The 26,325-nt window shown below is 39.3% G+C and overlaps 1 protein-coding gene across 1 annotated transcript; it reads left to right on the top strand.

The window, feature by feature from the left end:
• Positions 1–19,387: 19,387 nt before the first annotated feature.
• LOC148138227 (putative G protein-coupled receptor 139) lies at positions 19,388–23,123 on the top strand. The gene is made up of 2 exons (XM_087981895.1): positions 19,388–19,457; positions 22,192–23,123. Exons 1-2 carry the CDS (start codon positions 19,388–19,390, stop codon positions 23,121–23,123), a joined length of 1,002 nt encoding a protein of 333 aa, XP_087838021.1.
• Positions 23,124–26,325: the final 3,202 nt, after the last annotated feature.

The following is a 26,325-nucleotide window of genomic DNA, read 5'->3' as shown; positions in this document are numbered from 1 at the left end:
AAAAACATGAAAGTCTACTGCCTGTGGTAGTACTCGTTCGATATAATTAAATCGGCCCCCAAACCTTTCCAAGTCCAGACCTTTCGGAGTCTGTGTCTTTTACAATATCCTGTAAAAGAAAGGTCAAGCACCCAATAATCTTGTTAAAAGTGTAGCATCGTCACACCTTCCATGTGTGACTGAAATGCCCATATCATTTGTACAAAATACACAAATGAGTAATCCGGAAATGGTTAGTTTCTGTCACGTGTCTTGCAGATTTTTCATTCCAAACAGCATGGATTTAGGCTGATGCAATCCATTCAGCGTTACTAAAGCCGAAGGTGACTTCACTAGTTCTGACAAAGATAACTGCGAGTATCGTCTGAGCAATCCAAATTGGAAATATGAGGTTTAGATTAGATAGATTACTTACAGTGTGGAAACAGGCCCAACAAGTCCACACCGACCCGCCACCCACCCAGACCCATTCCCCTATATTTACCCCTTCACTTAACACTACGGGCAATTTAGCATGGCCAATTCACCTAACCTGCACATTTTTGGTTGGTGGGAAGAAACCGGAGGAAACCAACGCAAACACGGGGAGAATGTGCAAACTGCACACAGAGAGTCGCCTAAGGCGGGAACTGAACCGGGATCTCTGGCGCTGGGCTGTAGCAGTGTTAACCACTGTGCCGCCCACTGAGACGCTTGTTGCACATTTAAAACACAATGTTCCAAGCATGGAATTGGAGAGGATATAGACTTTGTAACTGCATTGACGTTGCGTTGGTCCACACATCACTATTGTGTAACGTGTGGTTTTGGCACTGTTACTATGGGTGAGCGCCAGTCACTGCAACTCACTTCATTAAGACAGTCTTAGAACATGCACTCAGTCTCCTTTCGAACGTGCACCAAATTTGGAATGTTAAGCTGATAAGGATGTTGCTTCAAAGAAGCAAACTTTCCTGTATGTAAATGATACATCATTAGGTTGTCACTTTTCAGCATATTTCCACATATCCCCCTGTACATTTGCATCAACTCTTTTCGGTGTTTTCAGTTTTCCTCTGGAATGTAACTCAACAATTTATTTCAATTTTAGACAACTTTCTCATTGTCCAACTTAATTTGAGGAATGTCTAATTCTGAATTCTCTGAAGTTGGCTGTTTACTCTGTGTTGTAACCATTAACACAGCCTCTTTTTCTTCCCAACGTGTCAAAGTAGATTTGGAGCATATTGACAAAACCTGTGAATTGTCTTTTTTTGTCTGGAATCCTTGTCAAATAGTTCACCTGACACAATCTCCTTTCCAGTTATCAAGATCTACTAAACCTTACTTTTAAAAGTTCACCTTTACTGCAATGATCCTAACACATTGTCTGCGATAGGAAACATCCGAATTTTTGATATTTTTGTCTGCTTCTTGTTCATTGTATGTTGTGACAATTTTAAATGCTCCCCAACCAACTCATCGCTCTATTTCATTATTCCCTAAAACTTGACACATAATTCAAATGAATGCTCTCTAAATTTTGCCTCACCAATTTCTCCTTTACCAGTTTTATTGTTCTTCTCACTTCATGCTCAATACGTGTCTTAAATGAACTGAACTTGATTGATTAATTTAGTGCACCTCTGATGGCAGAAAGCTACAAACGGAATTCCTTGTACAAGTCATCAGGATAATCTTGTGTATAAGTTTAACGTGGTACTTAATGTCTGATGCTACCTTTCTGGCAGTCTCTGAAATTCTGGATAGTACGCAGTGGATTTGTATTTTTTTTCCCGAGGATGTCATACCTCCCTTGAATAATGATGATGTAAAATTTGACCCTTGATCTGATTGTATCTCTGTGGGTCGTCCGTACATAGTGAAAAAAAAAGTAACTCCTCGACAATTGTTTGACCTGTGATACTGCATGACACAATTGATTCTGGATATCCAGCTGGCTCATCCATTATTGTTAACAAATACTGATTCTTATTTTTTGCTTTAGTGAGGGGTCCTACGAAATCAATTCCAACTCTTGTAAAAGTTTCCTCAAATGCAGGAATGGGTATTAAAAGTACGGGTTTTACTACTGTCTGCGGTTTTCCCACTACCTGACATGTATGACATATCTTGCAAACTGCAAGTATATGTTTGTGCTGTGCAGGCCAGTCAAAACGTTTTAGTGTATTAGTTTGAGATTTTTTTTCACCCTTCAATCACTATTGGTAGTTCATGCGCCAGCCACAACACCTCCATTCTATAACCCACTACCACTACGACTTGATTAACTTCTGCCATGGCCTCCTCTGTCTAGCTTTGTGAGAGTCTCTATTTCCTCATTAAGACATTATTTTGAATGTAATAGCACTCAGGGCTACATTCAAATTCTCCTGGGTATGCTGCTCTGATACAATTGCTTCAGTTGTGGAACATGTTGGCATTCACCTGCTTTTGTTTTACCTCAAACATTGATCAAACATGGTCTTTGACAATTCTATTTCAACTTCCTTACCTGTAATCTTTGATCGCTTCTGTTTGAAATGGTGACTTTGTGACCACGTTACTGCACAGTCAGGAAAACATTCCAGGATATGCTTTACTTGATCGTGTAGTTGCGTGATTTTCCCCTGCCTTTTAACCACAGCAGATATTACTCTCTACCTATGAATCAACTACATTAGCAGCAAGGAAAAAAATTATTCCTGGAGCTGAGCGTTTGCCGAGTAGTAACAAGATTTCTCGACCTTTCATTGGACATTCCACCTTCACTTTTACATAACTGAGCGCTTCTTACCTAATCGTAAATTCTCGATACTCGCATCTTTTCTGTAAATAGTCATTCTGAAGTACACATCTCTATGTCTCTCGACATCAAATATTGACGTGATCCTGTATCTCTTACTATTGCAAAGTATTTACCTGCTGCTCCGGGCCTATATGAGTAAACTTTATCTTCTCAATTATTTTGTTTAAGAAGATCTCGCACTCCCTCCTTAAGCAACCTTCAATCATGATGTATATTCTGGTGCAGCTTTTTCGTCTCCATTATGCTTTCCATCACCACTCCAACTAAAATTGATTTACTTATCCTGCATCCGTCTTCGCAGTTCTTTTTCTAACAATGTGACCTACTTTATTGCAGTGAAAAGGCCAAAGCCTTTAAACTTCCATTTCCCCTTCATGGCTTCTTCTTTACATAGTTGTAATTTATCTTTACCATCTTTTTCGATATCTAGCTTTCCTTTACCACGTGAGAGTTACTCTTATCCCAAAATTCTATCCCTCACGAATTGAAATTGAAAATGGAAAAGAAAACTTGATTCATACAACAGGTTATAATTATTAGCCATTTCATCTTATAATCGTGCGTTTTAGCTGTCTGGTCTTCCACGTGGGTTCTCACTTCCTCAAGAAGTGATTTTTTGAAATCCTGGGAAATAATTGTCTCTCTAAATGTGTGCGCTATTTTCAATGCCCTTATCCATTGATCAAAATTAGTTGGTTTGATCTTTTCAAACTTAACGTATGCTTGACCAGGATCCCTACTTAGATTCCTGAAATGCTTTGTGTGGGCTTCTGGCATAAGATCATACACACCTAAGAAGGCTTTCTTTATCCCCCTCATACGCCCCGATACCTCTTCGGATAGCGATGCAAATACCTCACGAGATCTACCTTACAGCTCTGTTTCAGTCAAGAAACACACGTCATCTTCAACCACTTCATTTGTGGAGGCACCGGATCGAATGAGATGAAGCAGTCTTCTTGATCCTTCTCATCAAATTTAGGCAATGCTTGAATATGTTCAAACAGGTCCCCCTCCAAGCCTTCGGCTACGCTGAGTTTGCTCATCCTCTCTATCTTCCTGGCTAAGCCTACCTTCGACTTTCATTTCCATCCTTTTAAGCCGACGTTCTTGTTTAATTGCCAATTTCTGAAGTTCAAATGCTGTCTCTTTCTCCCTTTCCTTTCTCTATATTTCCATTTACTCATTTCTGTTTCTCCCTTTCTTCTTCTAGTGCCTTCCTCTTATTTTTTTTAACCTGCGAAAGCGATTCTGTCCTCATCGTTTAGTTCATCTTGGGTGATTCATTCAATTTCTGTTTCCGCTGCTATTGTTTCGTTTCTTTCTCATTTGCAAGCAAACCCATCTACAAAGATTATCGTTGCATTTCCAGGAAATTTAAATCTTGTAGTTCACTCTCCTGTTGTCACAAATGAAGGCAACCTCAACTCCAACTTCACTGCCAACTCCAGCAAGCTTGCCTCGTTAACATTTTGTAAAATGCCCTGAAGTCACTTCCTCCAACCACAGAAAAACCTCAGTGACTGAAGGAGCCATAACTACATCAAGCACTATTTAAATCAAACGAATTGAACACCGTGAACAGAATAAACTGACACCTATAAATTCCCGCCTTTGATTTCAACAATCCAAAACCCAAATTGGAATTATTCAAAAAATCTCGATAAGAGCCCACAGTCTATCAGCCCAGAATCTCTGATGGCTACAGTTCATATGGTTGCCCAGATCGTATCTTTGCCTTATTTTGAATCATGAAAACATTGACAATTCATGTTAAGAAGAATTTGGAGGAATTTTAGACAAACATTAAGAACAAGTGGGTAAAGAGAGAAAGAGCTAGTGCACTCAGGTACAAAGTTACTGAATCTTTGTGTAGTTCCAAAAGAAGTGGGGAATGTGCTTGATGCGTTTGTCACATTGATATTCATGTGGAAGAAGAAGGTGGGCTCTGGTAAGATTAGGGAGGAGTATGTTTATATTCATGGGCATGTCGAAATTAAGTAGGAGGAGCTGTTTTAAATCTTGGTAAAACATTAAAGTAGATAGGACCCGAGCACATGAAGGGTTCTATCGTAGAAGGCTGAAGCAGACAAAAGAAGAGATTGCTTGAGCCCTGACATAGATGCACGTGTCCTATTTCGGCTTAGGTGAGCTTCTGTAAGACTGTGTAACAACTAATGTTGGCTTTTTTTAGTATAGTTTCAGATACAATCTAGGATATTGTCGGCTGGTGACGCCAACATCAGTATTGAGGAAATCATTGCAAAATACATTACATCAAGACTTACTCGCATTGAGAGGGGATCAGCCTTTATTCGATTTTATCAGTATGGTTTTACTCTTGCCTCACAAATATGTTGATGTCTTTATGAGGAAGTTTGCCTGGTTATTTATGAGGAGAGAGCTGAGGATATTATTTAACTGGACATTTCTAAGGTATTTGACAATGTCCCCCCGGTAAGCTATTCAAGAAGATTAAGTCATATGAGATTCACCATAAGTTGGCAATTTGAATACAAAACTGGATTGGTTATAGAAGGTAGAGGATAGTGATGGAGTGATGTTTCCCTTTCGTGGTATGTGAGCTGAAAATGTAAGTGTTCGGACCAGTAAATTTTCAAAAGATGAAAAAATAGGCGGAGTTATGGATAGCAACTGTGAATGGAAAATGATAAACCAGGATACATCTCAGACAGAAATCTGGGCAGCGAAGTGGCAGATAGAATTTAGTCCAGTCAAATGTGTGGTGATACAATTTGAAAGTCATGGGCAAGAGAAATATATGGACCAAAAGACAAGAAACTTGGGAGAATTGATATTCGGAAACATAGCTCACTGAAATTTTCAAAAACGTGATAAAGAAGTACACACGATTGCCTTCAGTAGAGGGGCGCTTAGTTTAGAAGGTGGTAAGTCATGTTGCAGGCGTTTAAGACTATTTCAGCAGCATTTCAGAATATCGTGTGCACTTCTGTATGCCACACTGTAGGAGCTTGTCAAGGTTTTACGGTGAACGCAATGTAGGTTTTCTCAAATGCTGCCTGAACTGGACTGTTTCAACTATAAGGCTGCATCCGAGGAGCAAGCGAATCGACGTTTCATGCGTAAGCCCTTCATCAGAATCCTCTGAGAATGTAAAACAGGAGAGGTCTTTTGTAGGTGTGGGAGGTCGTGGCCCTAACCTGGGCAGGGCTGACTGTAGGGAAATTAGTTGGTGGCGCATGGCTGCGAGTGTGGAGTGGAGGATCCAGCAAGAGAACCTTTTCATGCGGGTTTTGGATTTGTAGTAAGCACTGGTTGTCTTGCTCAGTTTCACAATTTTCTGGTCTGAATGTAGTCGGGAGCCCACACAAGATCACTAAATTAGGTCGGAGGCGCTGATGTTCCAGTTGTGGAAGTGGTAGCGAGTCTGCTTCATGATGTGGCTGACGAGCTTCGAAAAAGAGAATATGACCTGGGGACGTGCAGTGAGAGAGGCAGACTCACTGCAATCTTTTTAGAGAGAGGAGGAGAATTCCTTCATGGTCGGCATCCTTGGAAGAGGTTTCACATCAGATTTTAAATCAATAAAGAGAGTGAGAACTACAATCGCACGAGGTCAGAGTCAAGAGTGTGTGCTGGAAAAGAACGTCAGGCCAGGCAGAACCCGAGGAGCAGGAGAATCGATGTTTCAGGCATAAACCATTCATCCCTGACTTGACTCTGATCTCCAGCATCTGCAGTCCTCACTTTCTCCTGAATCAACTATGTGGAGAGATTGGACCAACTTGTATTGCTTTGGATAGAGCGTCAGAGGCTGAGGGACTATGATGGAGATAATAGAGGCTGATGGAGCGTATGCAATTATAATTGAAATGGATAAGGGGGATGGTTGGTGAAAAGTTGTTTCCCAGGATGGAAAGTTCAAATACTCAAGTGTGGGAGAACAAATGTTTGAAACAGATGTGCGATTATTTTTGTTTAATTACAGAGGATGGTAGGTGCCTGGAATGTGAAACCAGCGAGGCAGTTGCTTTAGCGAAAATTAAGACATATTTCATAGACATATAACAGACAGATAATAGACAGCTTAGAAGATGAAACCTGTTTGGGTGGATGTGATTAGTTTATAAAGATATCATTGTCGGCACAAACAGAGTGCTTCAATTGACGTGCTCTTGTGTCGTACTGGTCTAAATTTAATCTTGTAGAAGAAGTAAAAATCAGTAAAATGTCACGGACGATGGTAGGGCTTTGAAATCCACTGCGTGAAAGAATAATAGAGGCGGTTCACTTCACAAATTCTGAAAGATACTTGGATTTAGTTTTGAAATGCCATGTCTAAGCACTGAGTCGAGTGAGTCGGAAGATATTAGATCATTTTAGAGGCAAACAACTTATCGGCCGCATGGTCCTCCTGTAATGTGTGTTGAAATGACTCGATGAACACAACAGGGATATAAATTGAAAAATAACTGTTCACTCTTGTGGCGAAATAGGGATATGCCGTTATCGGGATGGAGTGGACAAAGTCAGATGTCAAGCAACACCAATTTATAGTCCCACCAGTTTATTTGAAATCATAAGTTTCCGTCAGGTGATATCAGCCACTTCATCTGACGAAGGACCAGCGCTCTGAAATCTTGTGAATTCAAACGCACCTGATGGGCTATAACTAAATGCTGTGTAGCTTGAAATATATCATACTCGTAATTAAATGTAGAATTTAGTTATTCAGCAAATGGGAAGAAAGTAAGAACTGCTGCTCCTGGAAATCTGAAACAAGACAGAAAACACAACCTTATAAACTGGAAAAGGATCCCCGGACTCGAAATGCTTCACATCTTTCACTCTTAAGATGCTTCAAGATCTGCTGGGTTTCTCAGGAAGAAGTAATATCAATATTCCTTTGCCATTGCGTTTGAGTACGAATTTCGGAAACAATTATTTCAAATATACATCGCTTCTGATACCACACTTTTAACATCCCACTGTCTTTCTCTCGTTATTTAAGAAGAGACGTATTTTTAAAAATAAGTTTGCAAAATCTTGACTTACCATTCTGATTTAGCTGAAACATTTTGCAAATATCTAAAGTCATTGTTACTACACTTTATGCAAAAGCACTCTCGCATTTTTCACAATGAAGACGTGAAGATAATTGGTCTACATTTGCTTTTTATTCTGCTTCAGTTATTCGTGTTTAAACTTTTCCTATGACTGTTCAATATTAATGCAATATCTCAAGCACCGGAGCATTGGTGTGGAAGTGGTAATAAGTAAATGCTGCAATATTCCATAATATCCTTTCTTAAACTTACAGAACTACCATGATGTTTGAGTCATAGCGTCATAGTGTACAACAGGTCGGAGACAGGCACTATGGCCCAAACAGGTTCATACCAGCGAAAATGTTCGTTCATGCTAATCCCATTTCTCTGCTCTTGGTCCTAATCCTTCACAACCTTTCCTACCCATTTGTTTGGCCAAATATTTTTTTTCAGTGTTGTTAATATACTCAACTTGTGCTAGCATCTCATTCCACATGGGTACCACCATTGTGTAAAAAACAATCCCCCTCAGGTTGCCTTTTATACTTTCACCTCTATCCTTGAATTTATGCCCTCTACTCCTTAATTCCCCAACCCTGGGAAAGAGACGGAGTTTGTTCATTCTCTCATGGTGTTATATACAGCTAAAAGGTCACACCTTAAAAACAAGTCTAGATTTGTCCAACCTCTCCTATATCTCAGACCTTTGAGTCCTGGCAACATTCTTGTGAATTTTGCCTGAACTCTTTTCAGTTTACTAACATACTTCCTATAACAAGGAAACTAAAACTGAACATTCTACTCACTCTTACACCCTCACCAACGTCCTGTATAACTGCAAAACAACTTCCCAACTTCAGTGCTCAAGGCCATGACTGATGAAGACAAGTGTACCAAAAGCTTTTGTCATTGTCCTGTCAACCTCTGACTCGACTTTAAGGGAATTGTGAATCTCAACTCCCAGATCACTCTACTGCACTAAACTCTTTAAAACCCTGTGCTTCACTATGAAATCCCTGCCTTCGTTTGACATTCCAAAATGCAAGACATGACATCTATATTAAACACCTTTTGCCATTTCTTGGCCCAGTTCCCCTGCTGATTATTGTCCTGCTGCAATTCCTGATAGTCTTCCTCGCTATCCACGATACCACCTGTTTTAATGTCATCAACAAACTTACTAATCATACTTTGTACATTCTCATCCAAATCATTGAAATAGGTGACAAACAATAATGGGCCCAGTACCTATCGCTGAGGTACTCCACTAGTCTGACGAGTATCATTCAATTATTACCCTCTGCTTCCTACAATCAAGGTAATTTTTTATTAAGTTGAAATTACTTGATTACTCTTTCCGATGAGTTCTTGAGGACTGTAACAAAACAATCTGTATTTACACAGCCAGTATCATAATGCAAATATTAGGTATCTTCCAGCACGTTTGCAGACACTGTCACTGACCCCACCAACCCAGAGAAACCCTAGCACATCTATAAAAAGGAAGAATTATCAACAGTTCTTCGCCTGAGGTTCACTGAAGATGTGACGAAACGTCTGGAAATGAATCTTCCAGCTAAGCGAGCAAACCTACATCCAGAACAGTCACTGAAAACAAAAAAAAAAACTGTTAGATACAGTTGGTCGGCAGCATCAATGGAAAGATAGCAAAGTAATGTTTCGATACTAGATACCACTTCATCACAATTGACGAGCTGTCTCTCTGTGCTGCCCAACTCCTTGTGATTTCCAGAATTTTGTTTTGTTTTGTGTACGGATTCCAGAGTCTGTTTTCTTCCCCCTATGTTGTAGACACATTCGGATGCTCTCAGCTTTATTCTGGAAGATCTATGAGCACAATTACATGAAAACATTCATCCCATTACCAAGTCCGTTGTTTCTGTTTACGCAATGCATTTATGGAATTGTTCCAGCAGTTGCGCTAGTTGAACATTGCCAGGAGTTATTGAGAAGAAATAAAATTCTTTAGGGCATTAGTTTCAGTTTTAACTCTTTCAAATGACCGCAGCCATTGGTGAATATGAGATTGTGCTTCTTCTTCGGTGTACTTTTATTTTACTTTGTGTTTATGCATGCATGTATGCGTGTAATTTCATTAATAACTTAAACGAGAATATCCGTAGATGTGCAGGTATCAATGTGATACACTGAGCATCATATGTTAGCTAACCTCTAACTACACTAAATCAATTTTCCAGATCTCGGCCATGAACTTTTGAATAATCTGCATGTAAGAGCTTAAAGATGGTTTAAAAGTTACTAAAATATCTGACTCAATCAATTTTTCAAACACTAAGCTTTCCATTCTCCTGTGGATGAAAATATTTCTTCTCAAATCTAATCTTTTAACGCCACCTTATTTTAATTCATGGCCACTAGATAATGAATGATAAATTAGTCTTCCTATCCTGATTTATAAGTATCTCATATTTATACATACCTGTGTTAGGTGACTGCCACAATTCGCACCTGCATGAACAGTATCAGCTTATTAATTCTCTCCCCATACACCAGAACGGCCAGCTCAACAGTTGGATTTTGAAGCATGGATTGTGTGATTGTCAGCCTAATAAAGGATGCAGTTATTGAGATATGCACGTGTGAGACATAATGTGTTTCGAAGAATCAAGGTAGATATTTCAGGTAGAATATGACATAGGATGTCATCTGAAAACAATGGAGACATGCTCTTTTTTTTGCTGACTTGAGAATGGGATTCAACAGATATTTAAATGCATTCTTTAACTCTTATCTAAACTTCTTCTGAGTCAATGCAAAAGTGCAGGTGTTGATGCAGCAACTCAGAAGTTGCAGCATATTCCCACTTTCTTTCAGAACAAACTTGGGATCATTAAAATTAAAGCCTGATCAATAGGAGCCATCCGTAATCCGCACGTATACCACACTTACACCATAAGTAGTCCATAAAAAGTTAAAGTTCCCAGATATAATAAGAACGACAAGAATGAACTTTCTCCGATTCTCCATCTCTGTGGCAATGTGATCCTTCACATAAACATGTGCTCGGAGTCTCCTGCAGGCTCTGCTGGATGCTATGATATTTCTTACAGTCAGTGCATTGAATACTAAAAAGAGAAGGAATGCGATAGTGGGGGTCAAAACACGGTCAAACTAATCGATTGCTATTCAAGTAAATGAAGCATAAAAGTCTGATGTGAGTCGAGAAACCATGGCACGTTGTAGATCACATACACTGGTTCCTAAACAAAATACTGTGAGTTTTTTTAGGCAACTGAGCGCACAAACTGAACCGTGGGCGGAACGGTGGCACAGTGGTTAGCACTGTCGCCTCACAGCACCAGAGACCCGGGCTCAATTCTCCACCTCAGGCAAATCTCAGTGTGGAGTTTGCACATTCTCCCCGTGTCTGCGTGGTTTTACTCCGGGTGGTCCGGTTTCCTCCCACAAATTAAAGATGTGCAGGTTAGCTGAATTGGCCATGCTTAAATTGTCCATAGTGTTAGGTGGACGGGTAAATGTAGAGGAATGGGTCTGGGTGGGTGGTGCTTCGGAGTGTTGGTGTGGACATGTTGGGCCAAAGGGCCTGTTTCCACACTGTAAGTAAGCTATCACTATCTCGTCTTTACATTATGACAATAAAGGTAAATGTAACTGTTCACCAGACGAGACAGTCTCGTGAAGAATACATTGACACTGTGCTAACACTACACGCTGGAATGGTGGACAAAAAGCTAATATGCAGGCAAGTCCCACTGATTGGATTCAGTATTAAAGCAGTGACTACAATCAGGGGATCAGTCACAGCCACAGGCACGAGGAAACGATAGATGCATGTGGAGAGACTGCAATTTCCTCAGGGAAGAGCCACGATAGGCATTAATTTCGCTTTTGAGAAACAGTGAGCAAAGAAAAAGAGCATTGGCAGAGAGCTTTCTGTTGAGCTACGTACAGAAACTGTCATGTTGTAGGGCACGTTGTATGCAGTTAATATTGAACAAATACAAAACCTTAATAGGTCAACACAGGACATACTTCAGAAGCTTAAGTCGAATCATTTCGAAACTTTTGTGCTCAACTCAAATTAATTTGGAAATTCATTGGCGCTTAGTACTAACATTAAAATGTTGCTAATTCTGAAAATGGAACTGACATCTCACTGATAAGTGATGAGTTTAATCACTATTGACAATGCTGGTTGTCGTGTTGTTGAGAGATAAATTCTTATTGAAGCAATGGGAACACTCTTGTATTTTCAGTCTAAAGTAAAAGTTTCGATGAGCCCTTATGCTGAACTTGATCTTTTCACTACGGATTTTTAGCTGTCTCTCATCAATGACTACCAGAGGGAAAATCAACATATCCAATGTGGGGACTATTCTTGAAAGCACTGGTTAAATATCTAAGCTTCACATATGGAATGAAAGTTCTCTACGCCATTTATTGTGGGAGAAAGCTTATATTTTTAAGTCAATTGTATTGGATTTCAATACCATGACCCTGACTCATCGAGACACAATGGATCCTACTCTCAGCTCTAAGTCATGCTAGAGATTTGCTAAAAATAGAGAACCTTCTTCCAAAATTGGGCTTTGATACTATCCAGATAACATATTCGTTAAAAAGTTTTAAATGTATCACATTAGCTCTCGATGTCAGTAAATCACTAATGAGAATTTAAACATGAAATATGCATGCATGCCGTTCAAATTGCGTAGGCATTTAATTTTGATATAACAATGAATGCACCTTGATAACCCACAAGCGGTTTTGAATCCTTACTTCAAGTAGATACCATAAAGTTTTCACATAACCGATCACATCGATCAGATTGCAATCAGTTCTGTGATAAAGCAATAATCAATATTAATTACAGAATTGTCTGTTCAAGAATAATTAATAAAAACCAAATACTCAATTCGGTTTCAACTATCAATTGGAAAATAGATTTCGTGTTAACTTAATAGAGAAAAATCATGCCAGACCATTATCATTTCGTTAATATGCTGATAAAGCTACATATACTCACTTGGAATTCCAATAGCTCCAGAATGGGATTGCAAAAAAGGATAAAGGATTAGATTAGATAAAGGAAAATGGTAGGTTCTAAAATACAAATTTGAATAGTTTGGGGGGTACTAGAGACTTGCATTTAAATTAATTCAAGCAGAATATCAAAACGTCTCAGGCGATGTGGGAAACATCATAAAGTACATCTGCACCGCGGAACCTTGGACGTCGACATAAAATCACAAGTCTATTTCGTGACGATTGCTCCACATTGCTGAGCATAAACATAGTTCATCTAAACCCAGGTTGGGCAATTGTTTTACAATAGAAACTCGGTTATCATTTGTCCACTCAATGGTCGAAGGTAAAAAGAATGCAAACCGAGTTCATACAACCTCACCAATTAAGTTTAGATTATTTTTTAGAAGTGTTTTATTGACTGTTCTGCAAAAAAAAATCATAGCAGAACAAGGTGAAATCGCAAGCAATAAGCAACTGTATACATAACCACGACCCCCCTCCTCACGCCCTAAACATCCCCCAAAATGCAAAGACAAAAATGACGAACTACCCTAATAAATATCGACATATAAAAAGTACAAAACCATAAGAAATCAAAGGAGCAGTAAGACAACTGCATTAGAATAAGAAAAAGGAAGTGAAAATAACCACAACGGAAGCTATCTCAGTTAAAAAGACAAGACAATTAACATATCAAAGAAACACGCTCTGGACTTTTGTAAATTTGTTAGAGCAACCTAATAATGGTATTCAAATATTTTCTAATTTAAGAAAGTATAGCACATCTCTCACCCAGTGTGTCTGAGTAGATAGAATTAGGGATTTCCATTTTCACAATATCTTCTTGTCAACAGGGTAGTGAATGCTCTCATGTCGTTTTTAGAGGAAGAAAGATTGGTAAAGAGGGTGACACCAAAAATAACGCAGCAATAATGTTAGGAGTAGGATTTTCTCCAGATGCCTTAGTTAAGTTGTCAAAAATATGAAAGTAGACAATGTCTACTTAAAGCAGGGCATATGCGTATAATTTGCTGGGGATTATTAGCACCGATCACAGAATGGAGACTCCGCCTCAAAAATTCGAGCCATTGTGCAGTGGGCTCGGTGTAGTATCTTGTGTCGAATAACAGTGTTTTGCGCAGATCGAAGATCTATGCGTCCTTTGTAAGATCTCATCCCACGCATCACCCGGAATTCCCCCCTGCAGGTTTGCCTCCCAGATAGCTTTAATTGAATCAAGAGAGTCAGAGCATACTTTATGAATGTTTGAATAATAAAATGAAGTACCACCACCACCACTACCACCCTCCACCCCTTAATGAAGAAAACGGGTTGGGAAAGATGTCAAAACCAGAATCATTCGAAAGGTCATGGAAAACCTAAGATGAACTACAGCCAAATCTGCAAGCTTGCGGGTAACTGAAGAAGTGTGCTTTAGGAAGTGAAAACGTATCAACTAATTGTTGAAAAGATACAAAAATGCCAACAATATGTCAATCTTTCACAGTTTTTATTCCAAACACAGCACAGCCAGAAATGGCACTGTCAACTAAAAATTAGGGAAGAACATGATTTGCTGCCAACAAAGCCTTAGTAAAAAATGATTGAAAGGCGTCTAAATCGAAACTAAGTTTTAACACAGGATAAAACAATTATGGTTTTCGTGTAAATAAAGTTTGAAGAAAGAAGGGATGAATGCAATAAAATCTTCATTGTTACCGGATGGGTGGAATGTACCTCAACAATCAACCGAACTGAGAGAGCATCAGGGTTCTTATATTGCAGACAATAGCTAAAATCTCTAATGATTGCTGCCCAATTTTAAAAAATCGTGAAAGCCATTCCACCTAGAATCGTATGCCACTGTAAGAACGTTACTGTAAGCTATGTGTTTTTCTTTATTCCAAATAACATTAAGAATGAGACTATTTCCCTTACGGAAAAACGAAAGATGGAGAAAAATTGGTATATGTTGAAATGAATAATAGAACCGTGGAAAATATTCATTTTAATGGAATTATTTCTGGCAACAACACACAAATTAAGGACAGACCATTGCTCGAAGTCTTGTTTAATCTGTATCAGTCCAGTGCAGTGTTAATGGAGAGAGATAAGTTCGAGGCAAATAGCAAAGGTTATCTGCAAAGAGGACATGCTTTAACTCCACATAATGCCAGATAAATCATGACGAGTCCGTACAGCAATAGACAGAAGTTCAATTACAATGGCAAACAACAGCAATAGACTCAAAGTATAACTCTGTCTAGTGGAAGGATAAATGTGAAAATCATCAGAATTCATGTCATTGGTCCTAACAAAGGCCTGTGGTGAAGCATGGAGTAGTTTGGTCCAAGAAACTTTTTTTTTCCAAAGTCACGTTTCTCCAACGTGAAAAAAAATTCAATTCACTCTATTAGAGGCTTTTTCAAAATAGGAAGACATTATACCGCTGGTAGAGTGGATTTGGGAAGCATTTTAAACAACATTAAACACCAGCCAAATATTAAAAAAAAAGGAATGCTTGTTGTTAATAAATGCTGATTCATCCAAGGGCATGATGGAGGGAAGGATCACTTCCAAACGTCAGGGGAATATTCTTGATAATAATTTAACGTGAACATTTAGCAGTCTTCTGAGACCATATGAACTACACAGTAAAGGATCTTTGCCTTTCTTTAAAAACAAAGATATTGATGCTTGTGTTAAAGTTTGAGGAAGAGAGCCAGAATGAAACGCCGCAAAAAAACACATCTACCAAAAGCAAAATCATCTTTTTCCCAATTTCTTTTCTAAATTCGTCCGGAAAACGATCGGGTCCAAGACTTTTAGTGATGTAGCCGCAGCCTCAACTTCGATTGCTTTGATTTCTTATTCCAATTCCTTAGCCACATTTTGATCCCCAAAAGGAACGTTAATTTTCTGAAAAAAAAAGTATCAAAATCCACTGTAGCAGTAGAACATTAAGATTAATAAAGTGAAATGTAAAATTCCTTTTGAAATGTAAAATTCAAGGACCAGCGACTGTAGTTCTTGATTTATATATTGAAAGAAATAAATTGATTAGGGATAGTCAACACGGTTTTCTAAAGGGTAGGTCGTATCTCGCAAATCTTATTGATTTCTTTGCGGAGGTGAACAAACAGGTGGATGAGGGCAAAGCAGTTAATGTGGTGTATATCGATTTCAGTAAGGCGTTTGGTCACGTTCCTGCGGTACGCTATTGAACAAAATATGAAGGCATGCGATTGAGGGAGATTTAGCGAATTGGATGAGAAATTGGCTAGCTAAAGAAGACAGAGGGTGGTAGTTGTTGGGAAATATTCACCCCCGAGTCAGTTGCGAGGGGTACCGCAAGAATCTGCTTTGGGTCCACTGTTCTTTGTCATTTTTATAAATGAACTGGATGAGGGCAGAGAAGGATGTGTTAGTAAATTTGCGAATGTCACTAGTCGGTAGAGTAGTGGAGACTGACGAATGCTCTTGTGAGTTACGGAGAGACTCAGACAAACAGCAGAGACGAGCTGAGAGGTGGCAAATGGAGATAATGCGGAGAAGTGTGACATGATTGCCTTTGAAAAGGGTTAAATGATACGATTCTTCGGAGTGTAGATGAGCAGAGACATCTCGGTATCCAGGTACATAGATCATTGGAAGTTGCTACCCAGGTTGACAGGTTTGTAAACAAGGCATACAGTGTGTCAGCTTTTAGTGGTAGAGGATTGAGTTTCGGAACCATGACATCATGCTGTAGCTGTACAAAACTCTGGTGCGGCCACATTTGCAGTATTGCATGCAGTTCTGGCCACCCGCATTTTCGGACTGATGTGGAAGCTTTGGATAGGGCTCAGAAGAGATTTACTAGGATGTTCCCTGGTATGGAGGGAAGACCTTATGAGGAAAGGTTGAGTGATATGAGGCTGTTTTAGTCAGAAAGAACAACGTTGAGAGATGACTTAATTGAGACATAGGAGATAATCCAAAGGTTAGATAAGTTGACAGTGAGAGACTTTTTCCTAGGATCGTGATGGCTAGAACAAGGGCACATGGCTTTAAATTGAGGGGTGATAGATACAAGACAGATGTCAAAGGTAGTTTCCTTACTCAGAGAGTAGTAGGGGCACCGCCTGAAATAGTATTAGATTCGCCAATTTTAATGGCATTTAAGTATTCATTCAATAGTTATGCAGAAGAGAATGGAAGAGTGCAGTTTAGAAGATCTTCAGATTGGTTCCACAGGTCGGCGCAACATCAAGGGCCGAATGGCCTACACTGCACTTTAAGTCGTATGTTCTATGTTCCAGGTGCCGGTCAGACAGGGAAGAAGTTGTCGGGCGCGGGAGCCATGTTTTACTAAGACAATTGAATCTCTTGTCAAGAGGAAGAAGAAGGCTTATGTTAGTATGAAAGGCAATGGCTCAGTTTGGGCGCTTGAAACTTACAAGTTCGTCAGGGAAGACGTAAGGAAACAGCTAAGAAGAGTCAGGAGGGGACATGAGAAATCGTTGGCTGTTAGGATTAGGAAAGCGTTAAGGCGTTCTGCAGGTATACCAGCAATAAAATGAATAATTTTCGTCAGTATTCACACGAGAACAAGTTAATGTTGTCGAGGAGAATGCTGGGATACAGACTACAAGACTATATTACACTGAGGTGCATAAGAAGGAGGTTTTAGCATTTCTGGAAAGTGTCAATTTAGATAATTCCCATGCGCCAGATAGGATTTGTCCCAGGACTCTCTGTGAGGCTAGGGAGGAGATTGCCGAGACTTTGACTTTGATCTTTATGTCGTCATTTCAGGAATAGCGCCAGAAGACTAGTGGATAGCAAATGTTGTTCCCTTGTTTAAGAAGGGGAGTAGGGACAACCCTGGAAATTATAGATCAGTAAGCCTCACGTCGGTTGTGGGTAAAGTGTTGGAAAGTGTTGTAAGAGATAGAATGTATAAGCATCTAGAAAAGAATAAGTTGACGAGTGATAGTCAACACAGTTTCGTGAAGTTCCGTTCGTACCTTTGATAACCTTGCTCTCATAAAGATGTTACTAAACAGAAGAAATTTGCAAGGCTGTTCTTTGGACTCAAGGTTCTGAGTTTTAGGGAGAGTTTAGACAAGCCAGGAGCTTTTTTTTAAGAGTGTAGGAGAGTGAAGAGGTATCTTATGGAAGTGCATTAGATCATGAGAGGCATGAATAGTGTGAATGCACTTAGTATATTTCCTAGGATTGTGGAATCGAAGACATCAGTTTAATGTAGGAGGGGAAAGAATAAAAGGTAACCTGAGGGGCAACGTTTTAACACAGAATGTGGTACGCATATGGAATGAGTTCCCAACGGAAGTGGTTGAGGCGGGTACATTAACAATATTTAAAAGACATTTGGACCAATGCATGGATACGAAAGTGTTAGAAGTATATGTGCCAAGTGCAGGGAAATAGGATTAGTGTGGAAGTGTATTTTGGTCAGCATGTCTCTGTGCTGTAGGAGTCCACACTCTATGAATCCATAACAAAAATCAGTGTTCTACCAGTCAAGCATTTTCCTACTTACTGAAAAAAAAAATCTGTGACAAGATATCACCCTTGCACAACGATGCGGACTATCTCTGAGAAATCAATTTATTTTCTTGCCAAATGAGAATAACGACATGGCCATAATGTAGTCAACACAGTGTTGCTGAAGTGAAATGAATAAGTAAATGTAGCGTGTAAATTCTGACCGTGAGTTTATTTAACAGTTGTTATCCAGAACAGTTATGTCTGTTCTTATTGTAAAAGTAAACGTTGAATTTACAATTATCGAACTGGATGTTCGAAAATTTGATATTTATAGTGAACTACCCATAAATATCTCCCCAATGAATAAAATTGTCTTGCTGCAACTGAATCTACCTGCACTGAATATAATTATCGAGTTGGGAAACTAGCGATAGCAAATTTAAGTAGCATGAAGAGAAGCTCTGCGAAAGGACAAATTAATGAACTTGATACATTGAATTAAGAATGATGCTAATTTGTGTTTTCGCAGAACGCTTCCCAGTTAATTGACATCTCATGGTAAGGTACTTAGTGAACAGCACAGCGCTGTCCTCATAGTAGACTGGACATACTTTGTGCAAGGGTGATATCTTGTCACAGAATTTTTTTTTCAGTAAGTAGGAAAATGCTTGACTGGTAGAACACTGATTTTTGTTATGGATTCATAGAGTGTGGACTCCTACAGCACAGAGACATGCTGACCAAAATACACTTCCACACTAATCCTATTTCCCTGCACTTGGCACATATACTTCTAACACTTTCGTATCCATGCATTGGTCCAAATGTCTTTTATGTTATTTAGAAAAATGAATGTTACAGTGATCATTATACAGTCTCGACTAGGAATAAGCCAATTGTCAGCTGCACTCATTTGTTTGTTGTTGAACAAATGCGAAACATTTCCAAGATCAGTCATCTAATTAAATCTCTGGAGCCTGAAATCTCGTATAAAAATAAATACTTCCCAGTAAACCTCTGAATCCGTGCAGGACACCTGTTCAAAATGCATGAGGTACTACGAGGTCTGCTGTTTGCCATTTCTTATCCAGTCTTTGCTGCTATCGGAGTCTCAGGTAGACAAGTGTATTGTTTTTGTAGTGCATGTTCAGACGTATCAGTTCTGCTTTTTTTTTCAGTTGTACTTACCATCCTTTCAGATAGCCTTTTCCCCAGTTACAGGAAGAAAAGATTGATTAATTGAGGACTCCATTGCATTTAACGACTATGATATATCACGCTTTCCAGTCTGCATTGTGCCGGTTAATAAATAGTTAGCCCTCACTATCCGAAAGTAAAGCGTTCCCAGGAAACGTTTTGTAAGCCAGAAATGGCGTTAAGTGAAGGTGCATGAATGATATAGGGAAGCATGTCACCGTTTTTCGTAAAAGTGAAAATGCTCTTCAGATGCACAAAAACGTGTCCGAATGTAAGACTTCCAGAAAAGCAAGATTGCACAAAGAGACTGTTCGAAAAGAGGGTGATACCTGTATTTATACCTTAAAAATACTGACCCTTTTGCGTGAAATTAATATTATAATTTATTCCTTCACAGAAAGTTTATTTCGTAATGTTTATGCGCATAGCTTTCGCATATCACCTGTATAATTTGCTACTTTACTGATGTGCAATCTACCAACAATTTGACTGAGTGATCTCCCATAATTTTCGCATTTCCCTCATTCACTGCTCACATCTTCTGGTGTAAATGTATATCTGTGTTACTGACAACTAACTCAGAACACTATAACTGCAATTCGATTCTGTTTTTGATTACTTTCTAAATGATGAGTTGCAAAGGACAAAACAATTCTTATGTTTAGTATTATGATAGTGGCATTCACTTCGATAGGTCTAGATTTACACTGATAATATTCTGTTTTGTTACAATGGCATGCATCATTGTTACTTTGATGTAATTGTAAATTTGTTTAACTAGCGCCCGTTACAAGGTGGACTGATTCCTGAAAACCGTTCACTTATTCAACTGTTGAATAATCCCTCGTTAAACTGAAAAGGGTATCATGGACAAGTATGCTATTGTCAAACAAAAAATGTGATGAAAATTATAAATATATCATTTGTGGAATCATTAATTTGCGCAGAAGTAAAAAAAACAAGGCCTCAACCACGCCACCACCTACCACCGCCCCCCCCACACACACCCCACACACCCCTACTGTTTCTGCTTGATTCTGCTCCGACACAAAGGTTGTTGCTGATGGCCCCGACCTGATAACCATTGAATGTGTGCTTTCCATCGTCTCCAAGCATCAGCTGATGTCTTTCAATTTCCCCAGTTACATTGCTTCTTGTGTGATGCAGAAAGCCAATAAGTACTGCAATCAGACGTTTGCAATATACAAAGACATTTGTTAAAATACAACACCATCACATAATGAAGTTGATAATTTATCCCGATGGCTGAGTGCAGCGTGAATAAAAATTGATTTTGTAAAAAGACCGAAAATGATTTCGACATCATAATTTCCCAATACATCAATGCAGATCATTATTTGATTAGGAGAAAGATGTCCCATTGCACAATACCAAAAATATCATCGGCAAATTTGTTAAGTATAGGTCGACTATTTAAAGACATTTTTCATTCTCAGAGTGAATAAATTTGCAACAAACAAGATTTTAATTGCAATAGAATCCTAGTTTGTTTCTTTATCCAAGCTTGTTGGCGGTAATTTGCTCTACATGTCCTTCAGTTTTCCGTGACGTCATTTGCTAAGACACCACCACACAAGCCAAAGAGGGAAAAGAAGCTCATGGTTTGGTGTAAGGTGTTTTCATGGAGAGATGATTGAATTGCGATGTGAAAAAATAGAGTTGCTTGAATTTTTCATGCAATGAGTCACGTCTTATAGGGATCAGTGCTCAGGCTTCAAACAGTCACGAATTGCACAAATGATTGGAAAGGATGGGCAGATGCTATGTTAGCTGCAATTGCTGACCCCAGGAAAGTGAGGTTTTAGTGGTAGCCATACATAGAAAAAAGATGTAAATGTATTGAAATTAGGTCATTGAAAGTAGGTTTACTAGTCCAATATGAGGAATGTGTGGGTGAGCGTATGAGGAAAAGGTAGAGAGTCTGTTGCATGCCATTTAAAGTTGTTAGATCCAGAGGTTAAATAATTGAACCACAAGCGGTCCTGCATGGATTTGGCTAGGTGGGTCCCGAAAGGATGTGGAGAGGAATCAATCTTTTTTCATATGGGAGAATCCATAACTACGAGTCATAGTTCAAAAATAAGGAAGTGTTTATCTGAGACAAATCTGCCGCTGTTTTATTTCAGTCAGAGGATTGTGAATCCCCTTTCTCAAAACGCAGTTGATGCAGAGTATTAATAATAAACAGGTAGACTTGGAAAAATAAAATTGCCCTTACAATCTCATGAATTACCATTTCATTTGATATTGGACAAGTTTCACATAGCTGAGCAAACTACTTGTGTTACCGGTTCCTATGTTTGCATTTTTCTTGCATTTCTTTTGTTGTGTGACACGTCTCATGTGAATATGATCCTGTTATGTTGAATGCTATGTAATGCAGGAATTTGTTTCACTTATCGTGTTCTCCGTTCGTACTCCTAAGACTCATTTATGTTTTTATGTTATTAGCAATTATTTATCTTTGCAGAAATAATTGTAATGAAGCCAAAATGCTTCATGAATAATAGATTTTTTTTTCCACAAATCAGATCACTTCTGTAAATATTGAAAATCATACAGTGTTCTCTCAAATATGGGGAGTGAAAGCTGTTTAAAAAAAGCTTGTCTTGCTCTTGCTTTCTTTTATAGCTAATTTGGCTGTGATTGTCATCCTTTTGCAAAGAAGATGTGGCCTCTCAGGATGTATGACTTATTATCTAGTATCTATGGCAGTGACTGATCTCCTGGTTTTGATCACGATTGTGATATTAAATCGAATTGCTGGAATTTATTTCCCATCCAGTTTCCTCTCTATCACACCCATATGCAGTTTTCGTGCAGCTGTAAATTTTGCAGCCATTGACAGTTCTGTTTGGTTAACCGTGGCTTTCACCTTTGATCGTTTTGTTGCCATTTGTTGCCAGAAGCTGAAAGTTAAATACTGCACTGAAAAAATGGCAGCATGGGTGATCGGAGTTGTGTCAACATTGTCTTGTGTAAAAAACATCGCCACATATTTTATTTATGAGCCTGTATACATTATTAACAATCTTCCCTGGTTCTGTGCTGTAAAGGCGATATACTACGTATCATTGGCATGGGCTGCATATGATTGGATTCGATCAATTTTAACACCTTGCCTCCCATTCATTCTGATTTTGCTTCTCAATGCTCTGACCGTCAGACACATTCTTGCAGCGAATGTATCTCGCAGGAGGCTGAGGTCCCAGAACAATGGAGAAAATCAGGGTGACCCAGAGATGGAGAAGCGGAGAAAGTCCATTGTTTTACTGTTTGCCATCTCGGGCAGTTTTATCCTGCTGTATTTGGTATTTGTTGTAATGATCCTTTATGTCCGAATAGCGACTGCCACATATTCCTCAGGTTCAGATGCAAATGATCCTATCTTTATTCTCCAACAGTCCGGATATATGCTTCAATTATTGAGTTCCTGCATCAACCCCTTTATTTATGCAGGAACACAGAGTAAAATAAGAGCTGTTTTAAAGAACTGGATGAAATATCCATTTAGTCCATTCATAAAAATATTTACAATGTGTAAACGAGACAATTCAATGTGAACTCCAGCTATTATTGCAGAATCTGCTCTTCACAGGCACCTCAAAAGACAATGCCACGTGAAATGGTACAATTGCTTATCAAAGTGTTAGTAGAAGAATGCTTAATCAAACCACATTTATCCTTAATTCAATCATGTAAACTCTTCTCAATTAGTTTCTACTTTTGTTCCATATTGCACTGTTTATCATATGCTATATGTATCGCCAAAGCATGGTGTGTTTGCTGATTCGTGATCAGCTCACCATGTGTTAGGCACTCAGGCGTATTATCTATATAGTATATGTAACATGAACGTGTATAACATCATTGCTTGTGTACGTAAATGTAACGAATTTCATTTCTCATATATCAACTTTAAAGACAAGGGAATAAAGACTTTGGCCAACTGAATAACTCCTCCAGAGACTGAAAAACAAGATGACTTCACCCATTGCCTGGATGGACTTCCCCATTGTTGAACTGGTGTATCAGAAAACAATACCGATAGCTCCACCAGGGTATTTTGAAGCTTAGCATGTGAATGGTTGCAAGTCTCGTATTTAATTATTTTATACCTTTACATAAGTCAATAAAATTTTGACTAGATTTTGACATTTGTAGTATTCCAGTGACATTTGCCGGAAGAAGAACAGTAAAAAAAAAGTTTCTATTCCAGATGATAATATTATCTGCAGACTTCTGGACCACATTACCTCTTCAGAGGTGAAGAGACACTGAACAGACATTCGATCTGGCAGCTGATATTAAGCAAGAGACGAGCGATCATAGTGTACCATATCATTGTCATTTCTAACCATTTAGATAGCTATCTGCCTCATAGCACACAAAAGAACAGTTACCTGTCTTTTTACTGCATTGTCAGTCTTGCGTCTTCTATTAAGTAATTCAGGGCCCAGGGGCACGCCACAAGTCTCGTCATGGGTATTTCCTTTCTCAGCCTCATGTCACAGCTTCAGGGCATTTGGATACAAGCAACTAAGATGAACCGTTTGTACCCTCTTTCTTGCAGTATGATCCCATACATCGTGTGTTGATTGTATGTCGTGCAACTAAATTCATTAGAGTCATTTAGGGTGGCGCTGGAATAAGCACAGCAGGTCAGGCAGAATCCGAGGAGAAGAGTCGATATTTCAGGCAGGATCCTTCATCATGCCTGGGGAGAGAGAAGGGGATTGACTATTAGATAGGTGGGGGAGATGGGGCTGGACGAAAGGTAGGGCGGATGGCAATAGATGGATGCAGGGAAGAAGAGATGGCGATAGGTCAGTGGCAATGGTGGAGTAGAAAGGTGGAAAGTGTGATGGGCAGTTTATGCTGTGTCAGGTATGACGATGCTGCTCCTAAAACAACGTTATGCTGTCTTTGGCTTTTTTTCTGTTTTCAGAGAGGCCGTAAAAGGCACAGCCTCTGAAATGTCTCTGATTGAAGGGTTTTCTGTCCAGTATAATTGTAGCTATCAGATACTGCCTCAGACAAGAGGCTTTCAAAATTTTGGAAAAAAAAAAAACGCTTGTACAATGAAAGGAAAGTTGACTGGTCTCCCAGCTCAGCTTTTCTCTAGTTTTGTTTTGTTTTTAGTAGTACAGTTAAAAGAGTTACTGGAACCCAAAGAAGGAGGTCCATGATGATCTTTCTCTCTGATTTCCTTCCTGTAAGACCCTGTGTTTGATTAATTTTTTTTAAACGAAGGTGCGTTTATAGAGGTTGTTGGAAGTATTTGGAATAACATCATTAAGTTGCGATGATCTGTTGGATTTTCGGATAAGTTAAAATATTTGGTCTTCTGTTCTCTTTTGTTTGTATTGCATTTGGTAATATTGTAAATAAGATGTTTGTCTTTTATCCTTGGTGTTTAATTCAGTTAGTTTAAACAGTGCTGGGGATAGCAATGGCTCTTTCGGTCACCATGAGTTTTCTGGAGATGGAAGAAGTGATCCTGGTGTTTTGTTAAGGCTTTAAGTTAGTTAAGGCTAAACTGCTGGAATTAGCAGGCAAGCTGAAGCGAGAGCTGCCTCCTCCCGTGAGGAGAGGAGAGGTAATTACAGTAATAGCTCAATGTTTAAATTTGATGCAAATGCCATCAGAATCTTTCGAGATGCCTAAAGTACAATTGAAAATGAAGCTGCTTGAGTTAGGCACACAAGACCAGGAATTACAATTAAAAGCAAAAGAGGGAGAAAGGGTGTGAGAGGAAAAGATGAAGCAGAGGGTGTTTGATCTTCAGAAATTGGGACTTAAACAGGGAAGACTGCTTACAGACATAGAAATGAAGCTTGAAGGTAAGCTTCATGAGGAACTGTGTGAAGACGAGTGTGCCCAAAGTAGAAAAAGGCCTGGTTCAAAACTTTTTAAAAATATTCAAACAATGTCTAAGTGTGATGAGAACGATGTGGAAGCCTTCTTTATATCAATTGTAATGATGCCTAAGCAAATGCAGTGGCCAATGACCATGTGAGTTTTGAAGATGCAAACAAAACCTGTAGGCACAGCTTGTGAGGCATTCGCATCGCTATCGGAGGAGGTATCTGGGGCGGATGAACAGGCGAGGAAAGCTATCCTCAGTGTTTATGAGCTTGTGCCAGAAGCCAACAGACAACGTCTCTCTTAATTTAAAGAGGAACAAAGTTTGTGCGAAGATTTGTAGCTCGGGTGCTCGTTGCTGTGGTTCTGTTCGCCGAGCTGGAAGTTTTTGTTGCAAACGTTTCGTCCCCTGGCTAGGCGACATCATCAGTGCTTGGGAACCTCCTGCGAAGCGCTTCTTTGATGTTTCCTCCGGTGTTTATAGTGGTCTGTCCCTGCCGCTTCCGGTTGTCAGTTTCAGCTGTCCGCTGTAGTGTTTGGTATATTGGGTCCAGGTCGATGTGTTTGTTGATGGAGTTTGTGGATGAATGCCATGCTTCTAGGAATTCCCTGGCTGTTCTCTGTCTGGCTTGCCCTATGATAGTAGTGTTGTCCCAGTCGAATTCATGTTGCCTGTTGTCTGCGTGTGTGGCTACTAAGGATAGCTGGTCGTGTCGTTTCGTGGCTAGTTGATGTTCATGTATGCGGATTGTTAGCTGTCTTCCTGTTTGTCCTATACCATACATCAGGAGCATCTCGGAACTGACTGCCAGACTACTGAGACCCCTAGGACTCATAACGGCCACGCTCAGACAACAACTCACCAGAACAAAGGACCCGATACCTAACATGAGCAAGACG

The sequence above is a fragment of the Chiloscyllium plagiosum genome, unplaced genomic scaffold (assembly GCF_037043375.1).
Source record: "Chiloscyllium plagiosum isolate Xiang-an unplaced genomic scaffold, Cpla_swu_hap1 HiC_scaffold_41, whole genome shotgun sequence".
In the NCBI taxonomy this organism is placed as follows: Eukaryota; Metazoa; Chordata; class Chondrichthyes; order Orectolobiformes; family Hemiscylliidae; genus Chiloscyllium; species Chiloscyllium plagiosum.
This window is presented reverse-complemented; position numbering and strand designations above follow the sequence as displayed.

Excerpts from the sequence above, each read along its gene's own strand:
- LOC148138227 (XM_087981895.1), top strand. The coding sequence starts at position 19,388 with ATGCATGAGGTACTACGAGGTCTGCTGTTTGCCATTTCTTATCCAGTC. Across the intron at positions 19,458-22,191 it reads TGCTGCTATCGGAGTCTCAG|CTAATTTGGCTGTGATTGTC; the intron begins GTAGACAAGTGT and ends TTTCTTTTATAG.